Source organism: Plectropomus leopardus, chromosome 23 (genome assembly GCF_008729295.1).
Source record: "Plectropomus leopardus isolate mb chromosome 23, YSFRI_Pleo_2.0, whole genome shotgun sequence".
In the NCBI taxonomy this organism is placed as follows: domain Eukaryota; kingdom Metazoa; phylum Chordata; class Actinopteri; order Perciformes; family Serranidae; genus Plectropomus; species Plectropomus leopardus.
Window position 1 is genome coordinate 22036 of NC_056485.1, and position 10504 is coordinate 32539.

A 10504-nucleotide genomic window follows, 5' to 3' on the forward strand; every position below is an offset into this window, starting at 1 on the left:
GTAAGTCATTGGGAGGCTGTCTTTTTGGGCCACATGACATCACATGACAGGGTAATTACATTGTTTGGCCAAAACAAATTGGCTTCAAAGCCTGGCCCTGATGGTAGTGCATGCAGTCTAGTGTCATTACCTGCCATTTTGAGTGCAGCAGTAACGAGCACCACTGTTTGAAATGACGTGATGTCTTGCTAAAAAAGAACAGGTTTTGCTTTGTTTTTGTTTGTTGGTCTCGAATAGTGATAGTGGTCTTCAGTGGTCTGTAGCTTGACAGCTGACTTCTCTAGGTCATATGCCATTCACCATCCTCTCCACATCCACACTCAGCTTATAGACATGTAATTGTAACTACTTCACGTTAGAAACAATGATATGACACGTATAAAACATACAAATATCATGTATTTATGGTTTGCAGAAATGTACAATGCCATCTTGCCTGATATGAAAAAACCAAATGTGCCCCTGGCCCTTCTATGTTCTGGTCATGCCCTTGCATAGTTTAATCTTCCAAATCTCTTGAATCTTACAATGTCCCATCCAGCCTAACCCTTTGACTGCTGTCACACTTATTATTTGTTTGTGTGTGTGTGTGTGTGTGTGTGTGTGTGTGTGTGTGTGTTTACAACTTCATGTTTTCTATCACAAGAACACAGGAATCTGAATGTTTGTAAATATGACATGATTGTTATCCTGTCCCACCCCACCCTCCCTCTAGGTGAATGGATGAATGAATGATGAATGGAAACATGTAAATTAATAATAATAAAACTTATAAAACACTATGATATATTGAAAACAACAACAATAAACCAAAATAAAGAATAACACCTATGGTATTAAAGGCGCAGTCAGACTTTAATCCAATATACTTTTTGTCAAATTTAGCAAATATATTATCCCCCCATTCTGTTCTGTCTACTTTAATAAAAATCTGGTGTTCATACACAGCCCTGGCTCTGTAAATGGGAAACAAACAAAGTGGCTCAGACCAAGCTTCACAACACTATTGTAACCATAGCAACAGGGATTGTTCATGTCATGATCCTTCAGCACATTCTTACTCAAATTTTAGTTCAAATCTATTCAAACTTTAGTTCAAATCTATTCAAACTTGGCCTAATTATTTTTAAATAATTATTACTGCCTCTTTTTTTTAAGCAACAACAGCATACAACACATTGCCTAATCAGAAACTAATAAAACATATTTTAATTTTATTATTCATATTATTAATTTCTATAACGTGACAACTGTTGTCATCATGTCAGGTCAAAGTGCAAAAGGCTGAGTTCAGGTCAGTGCATAAGGTGGACTTTTGGCAGTTGCTGGAGGAGCTAAACTATGTCATAAAAGAGAATTTCAGATTTTTTTGGTTCCAAAAACCCCAAATCTACAAAATTTGACGCTGACAAAGAAGACGCTCGGTCAAGTTGCTGCACAACCAGCAACTTGCTGCATGACCATTGACTCATCCCTAATCAGCAGGTCATACACTGAATACAAAACAATGCAAATGTTACACCAGCATCCTCAGTAAACTCATACTGGATTTTTGCATAATTTAGTTGTGGGTTTGAGCCAAACAACAGCATTCAAATATGCATGTGTATATTAAATGGATTTTGTTCATTTGTTTTAGCATAATAAGAACACAGTAACAGTTACACTGTTGGTGTAACTGACTGGTATCTCTTTTGGAGTGACTTTAGTTTGCAAACAAAAAAGGCAAGAGCTTTGAAGAAAAAATGCGTTTTACGTTATGAGTTGTGTGTGAGACTTTGATAAATAAACAGTCAGATAGACTTAAGACAATGGCTGTATTATCAGTAGGCTAAATAATCTCAGTGCTTTTAAAATAATTGTGTAGGATTTCTTAGGAGAAGTAACATAAACACACTGCATTTGATGTAAATAAAAAAAGAAAGAAAATAGTTTAAATCAATGTACAAGTAACAGCCCAGAGGCACCCAAATTATGCTCAATGGTAGACTCAGTTCTTAAAACAGTGAGCCTTCTTCGCGACTTTACACATGATGTAACTTAGTCAGTCAGTCCATCACAAGGCATGACAGGAAATGGGGCATTGCCACAGCATGGCCTACAGTCTAAAATCTTTAAAATGAGGGTGATCGTGAATAAAATGAGGATTAACTGAAACGGACTGGCCTAAATCAAAAAATCTACTGTCTTTTTAGGACAGCAAAAATAGTGACTTTTTGTAGTTTAAATATTATCACAATCTATAATTAAATTACAAAAATAAATGAATACATTTAAAAGCGAGGTGTTTTCTTATTGTGTGTGTGCGCGCGCGTGCGCGCGTGCTTGATGGGGGGGGCTTGATTATAATGAGCGAAAAAAACCAACATTAAAACATAACATAAGAATGATTTGATTTGGGGGGAGATTTGCTGCCCTTTTATCAACTGTAGCTCTTTTACAGTTATGTCCTGCCTTGAGTTGATGTAGTCTACACACCCACAGAGATCCAACTTGACCTTTACTATTATTGTTGTTGTTGTTGTTGTTTTTATTTTTACTCTGTAGATGTCCTCCAGCCAAGGCCCATATTTGACATGTCTCTCTGGGTGCTGTGTCAAAGGCTCTGTAGTAGTGGTGAGTATTACTGTTTATTTGCTTTTGTTGGTTTACTGGATGTGTTTAAACAAGAATTAATGGATTTGTCAGCATGATGATGATGATGATGATATTATTTTCAAAAATATTGTGAGTAATAATAATTGCTGTAAGTCCTACTGTCTTTAAGGTTCTAGTGTTCGTCCTTTTGTTGAAACTATTCTGGAGAAGTGTTTTTAATAATTAGGCCTTGTCCACACAAGCCTGGGTTATTTTGCAACCGTGAACATGTGTTCCCGGTTTTATTCTTCTGTCCACAAGCAACCGTGTCTTTGGAACAAAAAACGGAGTTCAGGATGAAGTTTTCGACCCAGTTGGGTTTCAGTGTAAAGGGTGTTCAGTCGCTGTGCAAAGTAGGTCAGAATTGCTTCACCATTATAAATTCAAACACCCACATTTTGGACGCACCATACGTTATCCATGTACGTATTTTAAATGTCCCTGTACATTTAAGACATGGAATGCTTTAATTGTACATCAAAATAGAGTGCATTCCACACAAGATAATCAGGCACTAAAAGAGTTGTCTGTTTTCAGCTGTCACTTGTGTGTATGCAAAAATTTAGCTAATGAAAGGGAGTTTTTTGTTCATATCAACACACATCTGAAGAAAAATGAAAATGTACGTCGCATGTTTGTTGGCTGTAGTTTTCAAACCAGTATTTATGGAACCTTTAAGTCTCATAAAAGTCGCCGACACACACCTCACACATTAGCTGATTTTTTGCCAGGTATTGTCAAAACAACTACAATACCATCTCCACCAGTAGATGATTTGTTTGCTGATAGCCAGGACGAGGAGTGTGTGTTAGAGGAAGTTTCTGATTCTTCACAAGATCAACACAACACACTTTGTGCTATTGAGCAGCAGCTTGCAGCAGCCTTACTAAAGTTGGAATATTTAGTCCACGTGCCAGGTACAGCAATTGATGATTTTTTACAAGAACTTTACTATTTGATAAACACAGCATCAGTCGCACTATCTAGAGGTGTTGTGTCTGATATCCTTAAGCATCACAACCTACAAGTTGATGACTCTGTAGTTACAGAAATCACCACAGCAGTTTGCTCATCTAACCCTGTTCTAAAAGCAATTGAAAAAGGTGGCCCTCTTAGTACTTCATATCAACGTAAACAATTTTATAAGGAAAAATTCTGTGTTGTGGAACCCGTTACTTACCTACTTGATCGCAAAAAGAAGCACACCTTTCAGTATGTTCCACTGTTGAAATCTTTGCAGCAAATTTTAAATAATAAGGCCATTCTTGATAAGACTATTAAAAATCATAGAGGACAGCAGGACATTGAACTTGACCCATCTCTTGAATTCAGGTCCCCTGAAGATGGTTTGCACTTTAAGGAAAACAGCTCCCTAAATACAGATGAGTTACGGATATCTTTATGTGGACGATTTTGAGACCTGCAATCCCCTAGGCACCTCAAAACACAAGCTTTGTGGTGTTTACTGGATACTAGGTAACCTGCCACCAGGCTCCCACTCATCTTTATCATCTATTTATCTTGCAGTGCTTTGCAAAAGTTGTGATGTAAAAACATATGGTTATAAAGCAGTCTTGGAACCCCTTCTTCAAGATCTTAAAATTCTTGAGGACCATGGTGTGTATGTACCTTTATTAGGTAAGTCTCTTAACACTAGAACTACCAAGGCAGTCATTTTGACTGCTTTCAAAATTTGCGACATCATAACTTGGTTTAAAAAAAAACTATGTACCAATAGGACCCTGACTTTTCCTAAATGTGTGTATATTTTATTCTAACATTGTTTTATCATTAAAATTTCAAAACACAAAAGAGATCTGAGTATTACTACCTCGAATGACCATAGCAGTCAAATTGACTGCATGTTTTTTACAGGGGGTGTCATATTTCACTATTTGCTACATTTTCCCGCTCTTTCTCCTGCTCTATTGTCTGTTTGTTTTTTATGCTCTGTGAAGCTAAAACCTAGTTATAGCTTCACTCTAAACCCAAGAGAGACAAAAATGACAAGTAGAAAGAAAATGTCTGTTATGGAGGCTTTAGCCTTGCTCCAGAGTCTTGATGAGGAAGAATCCGACGGAGGAGCAGGTTCAGAGAGTGATGTCTCTGGTGTTTGGAAGAAGCTTCATCTAGCTCTGAGAGTGATTCAGAAATCATTTCAGAGATGCCCACTAGCAAAAAAAGACGACTGGAAACATCGAATTCCACACTTGCTGACGTCCCATCTGCTAATTTTCAAGGTATGAGGCCTACAGGAGGACTCCTTATTATCATCATTATTATTAAGCTATTGTTTGCTATAATGCATATTTCTGTAATGTAAGCCTGTGCTAGTTTTATGTGATCTTGTGAGCCTTTAGCCTTAGCCTTAGCCTTTATTTAGGTATTGCAGGGGGCCTCCAAATAATTTACAAAACAGCATGATTTTCTGATAGACAGCTTTTTGGTCTATCAAGTGTGCCATAAATTGGAAAAGGCCTGATAAGATGAATATTCCATGAAATAAAACTAATTAGGCTATAATGTTTTGGTGACAGTGGAACATCCTGAAACTTCAGCGGCACCTACTGTGTTAACCACAAGAGCACTCAGCCCGCCATTGGATGAAGAAGCTGTCCCACAACCCTCAGCACAGAGGCATGAAACAGCGAAAGATGGCACAGTGTGGACGGTAATACAGTCAGGTGAAAACAGCGGAAGGCGTCAGAGTCACAATGTCCTTTCAGAAGCTGCAGGCCCCACAGCACATGCCAAACGCAACATTGAAGATGCCCTCACCTCTTTTCTGTGTTTGGTTGATGATTCCATGCTGAAACACATCAGGGCCTGCACCGTTGCTGAGGCACATAGAGTCAGAGGGGAAAGTTCATGGGATATGACTGTTGATGAGCTAAAGGCCTTCGTTGCTCTAATCTACGTTCGTGGTGCACAAGGTGGAAAAGGCCTGGACTTGGGGAGCTTTTGGTCAGCTGACTGGGGCTGTGCATTTTTCAAGAAGACCATGTCCCGAAACAGATTTCAGGAAATCTTACGATTCCTGCGTTTTTACAAAAAGGAGACCAGACGCACACGTCTGCAGGAGAACAAGTTTGCCCTGGTATCTGAAGTTTGGGAGAGATTTGTCCAGAACTGCATCACTTGCTACAAACCAGGTGCTGATATAACTGTTGATGAGCAGCTCTTCCCAACAAAAGCAAGGTGCAGCTTCATCCAGTATATAGCTAGCAAACCTGACAAATTTGGTATCAAGTTCTGGCTTGCTGCTGATGTTGATACCAAATATATGCTGAATGCTGCGCCATATCTGGGCAAAGATGAGACACGGAGGCCAGGACAGCGACTGGGAGACAGTGTGGTGTTGAAATTGGCTAAGCCTTTCCTGGGGAAGGGGAGAAACATCACGACTGATAACTTCTTTACTTCCCTTGAACTTGCCAAGGCACTAAAGGCCCAGAAAACCAGCCTGGTTGGTACGGTAAATAAGAGCAGACGAGAGCTTCCTCCATCTGTAAAGGAGCAAAGGGCCCTGCACACTACAGAGGTGCTGAAATGTGACAGTGCAACCCTAACAGTCTATCAGTGCAAACCAAGGAAAAATGTCTCCATTCTAAGCACTGTCCACACAGCTGTCAACATCACAGGTGGCCAAAAGGCCAAACCAGAGACTGTTACATACTACAACAGAACCAAGGTTGGAGTAGATGTGCTTGATCAAATGGCGAGGAAATACTCAGTGAAAGCACCTACACGAAGATGGCCATTGGCGGTCTTTTATAATATTCTTGACCTGGCTGCCATAAATGCTTCGATCCTGTTCAAGAAATGCACCGATGAGATGATGTCACGGAGGAACTTCATACTGCGACTCGCAAATGAACTTCGCTCCGGACACATGACAGCGAAAGCCAGACAAATGATGGTGCGAGAGCCCCGGTTGGAGCAGCAGAAGATGGAGAGGAGAAGGCAGTGCCAAGTGCAAAGAAAGTGTAAGAAAAACAAAGCAAAGGATACTTGTGTCAAATGTCACAAGGTAGTGTGCGGGAGCTGCACATGGAAGGTACAGGTTACCTGTGCTGACTGTGAGTGATTGTGAGCCATAAGCAAAACTTGGCATCATAACAGCAGAGTGTCTTCAGCTGGCTGGCAGCCATCACAGCATTTTAGAATCTTCATAATAGTTAACATTTTTCATTGTTAAGGTCTAATGATAACACCAACCTATTTTGAAAGCAGGATACATTTGTTTTTATTTCACAGAGAAAATGGTTGCAGTTCGAGTTTGCCTGTGTAATTGCAGAGAAGTTATGTTGTGTCAATTAAATAAATAAAACACTGATTCATTATAGTTTTCATTTAGTGTCTTGATGTGTTTTTTACCTATTCCACCAATTTATTCTTAGATGTTTTTAATGATAATCCAAATTATAATCAAATAATGTCCGAGCAGTCAAAATGACTGCTATGGTCATTCTAGTAGTTGCAGAATTCTGGTAGACCGAGTGTTAAAGGTACAGTGCTGATTGAGTATTGTGGCTGACAACTTAGGAGCGCATAGTATTGCAGGGTTCATAGAAAATTTTTCTGGTGATTACGTCTGTCGCTTTTGCACAGCAAAGAGTTGTGATTTCAGGAATCAATGTGTTGCTTCTGGTGTTTTCAGCCTTAGAACTAGAGATGGCGATGCAGATCATGTAAAATCGTCTAGTGAGAAGGATACACATTGCTTTGGTGTTAAGAGAGAGTGCATTTTTACCAAAACTCTTTCTCATTTTCATGTTGTCTCTGGTTTTCCGCCCGATGTAGCTCATGATATTTTTGAGGGTATTGTGCCCGTTGAACTGGCCCACTGCTTGGCATTAATGATATCAAAGAAGTTATTTACATTAGATGAACTGAATAAAGCTATACTGACTTTTCCTTACAAATGGTCGGACAAAACAAACAAGCCACATATTGTACCACAGTTTCCTGGGTCGGAAAAATATTGGTGGCAACGCTCATGAAAACTGGAGCCTACTGAGGTTTCTCCCATTTGTGATTGGCCCCCTTGTCCCAGAAAATGAGCCAGCATGGCTTGTTTGATGGATTTAAAAGATATTGTGCAGTTAGTTGTTGCTCCTGTGCATACAGATGAATCCATCTCATACCTTGAAAGCAAAATCATTGAGCACAGACAGAGGTACCAAGACCTGTTCCCTGGTGTCAGACTTCTACCCAAACACCACTATCTAGAACACTACCCGCAGATGATAAGGTGTTTTGGCCCTCTAATCACAGTTTGGACAATCCGATTTGAATCCAAACACAGTTTCTTTAAGAACATTGTTAAACACACAAGTTGCTTCAAGAATGTACCACTCACTTTGGCTTCAAAACATCAAATGATGATTGCATTTCACATAAACTCACCATCTTATGGTAAATCTTGCCTAGATGTATCTAGTGTGTCCACAGTTCCAGTTGATGTATTGAAGGAGGAAGTAGCTGCAGCTATAAAGCTAAAATCCCCTTGCACATCTCAAGTGCATCTTGCTAAGAATGCAGCAAGTAATGGCATAGCCTACAGCAATGGCGTGATAGGTGCCCACGGATCAGAGTTCGCTGAAATTATTCAGATGTGTGTAATAAATGAGATGTTGTTCCTCATTGTGAAAGTGCTGTGTGGGTGGTACACACACTACAGAGCCTTTGAGCTAAGCTTGTCACCATCCAGTGAAGTAAAACTTCTGGCACTGAGTGAACTCACTGACCCCTATCCACTGGCCTCTTACACGGTTGGATCAAGCCATATGGTGACCTTAAAGAGGAAGATCAGCATAAAAGGTTGGTTAACCACCAAAATGGTGATTAATACTAGGGCTGAACAATGAATCACAATAAGATATACTTTCAGTCCTAAGTAATTGCTCGTTTTATACACACATTTGGTGATGGGGGTACTGCATGCTGAGGGTGTTTTCTTTTATTTTTTTTGTTTGTTTTTTCTCACAAGACATTTGCCTTTGGAGTCTGTCACTCTGCCTGCCTGTGTATCATCACATCTATGCTGTTTCACCCAATTTCTCTGAAATCTCGGTGTATTGTCCACTGTATTGTCCATTGTCTCTGTCCATTATAGGTCATACTGTATTGCATGTCATACTAATTGTTGTGGGTCACATCCTAGGCTCCTCATTTCTATCCACCTCTGTCTAGTTTTCAGGATGAACTTTAAGCTGGTACAGATGGATTTTATCAGCTATAGTGGTTGGGCAAATTACATAATGAAAGTGTGACTAGAATCAATTCTCTGGCCAAGTGGTCATACTATATCTGAGTAAAGTGAAAACAAGAAACCTAACATGTTTGCATCAATTATTGTATTGATAGAAGAAAAATACTGTGATTAACAAAAAATTTAAATCTTTTTTTTTTTTTTACAGACTGAGACATAGAAGAATGAATACCCCAGCACTTCTCAAAGTGAAAACAGCAGCCAAAGGATGACTTTCCAAAATGGACTCCCTGGATCTGTTAATGAACTTGTTGATGAGGTACAAAGACAATGTGGACTTGACTTTCAGTTCAGACTTCAGTTTATGGATGCACTCTTTGGAAATGAGTTCATGAACCTCACTTCAATGGATGAAGTACAGGATAGAGGGATCGCTCCCTTGATGAATCTTCATCCCTGTCCAGTGGATGTGTTGACACCGACATACTCTCCTCACCGGAGTCAGAGTCATCCAGCTCTCGGTCATCTTGGCCGAGCATGTTTCGTGTTCCTCAGTTTAGTTATGATGCCGAGTTGAAACTTGAGCAGGGCAATGCAGCTTACAGGGAAAAGGGTACATTGTTCATTCCGGATCCTAAACTGAAGTCCAACATTCTTGAGGGCCTAGTGCAAGAAATTGTTCGGTACAAACTTTATGCTTCTGACAAAGACTTTAACACGGTTGGAGAGGCTCTAATCTCAAAGCATCCTTGCCTGACTGAGAAAGGCTCCCTCTCAGGATACGCTGGATGGAAATGCAGTTTAAAGAACAAACTGGCAATCTACCGCACTCACCTAAGAAAGCTTGGGTGTCCTGAGGTGACAATAAACTCTCTCAAGCACAAACCAGAGGGCAAATCAAGTCCTGCTTTTGGCATTAAAAAACCAAGAAGGTCTGAAGTGAACCACTGCCCCCCTTATCCTACTGGAGAATCTGAGAAGAGTCTTGAGAGTATGAGAATGGAGCTGGTTTCAGATGTTAAGAAGAAGAACAACAGGGAGGCAGTAAGGATGAAAATGGAGAAGACGTTTGCATATAGGAGAAAGGAAGTGGTTTGCGACACACCAATGATAAAAGACTTCCAGGCAAGATGGCCAGCACTTTTTGAAGTAGGCGAGGTATGTGATTTATGATTCTCTCTCTCTCTCTCTCTCTCTCTCTCTCTCACACTCTCACACTCTCTTTTTTTAATGAATGCTTTTCTAAATTGTTGCCACGTCGCATGTTGATGTCTCTAATCATTCTCATTTTCAGATTAATGCTGAATTCAAGCGGATCACAACAATGCCCCTGCAGTCCAGATTTCTATCTCAATTAGATGTTCACTCTGAGAAACTGATCAAACTTTTTAAAAACAGAGGAGGACAGATAGGCAGACGCCTAGTGGGCATCATGGCACCCATGGATGAAGTAAGTACACTTTCTGGGGTGGGGGTGTAACAGTTGATTGAGTGTCTTCAAAGACAAAAACTACATCTAGTTGACTTGATTCATCCCTAGAGATGCCTTTTACCTGGACAAATGAGAATTCACACAGACATGAACTCAAATAAAACAACTTGTGCTTCTGCTTTTCTGCCTTAGGATGATGATGTGGACCTGGGAAGAGAATG

The 10504-nt window shown here is 39.9% G+C and overlaps 1 protein-coding gene across 1 annotated transcript; it reads left to right on the forward strand.

The window, feature by feature from the left end:
- The first annotated feature begins 5512 nt into the window (after positions 1-5512).
- On the forward strand, positions 5513-6724 carry LOC121961993 (piggyBac transposable element-derived protein 3-like). The gene has a single exon (XM_042512153.1). The coding sequence runs from the start codon at positions 5513-5515 to the stop codon at positions 6722-6724; it is 1212 nt and encodes a 403-aa protein (XP_042368087.1).
- The last annotated feature ends 3780 nt before the right edge of the window (positions 6725-10504 follow it).

What these genes read in the sequence shown, in the direction of transcription:
- LOC121961993 (XM_042512153.1), top strand. Translation starts at nt 5,513, where the DNA reads ATGACTGTTGATGAGCTAAAGGCCTTCGTTGCTCTAATCTACGTTCGT.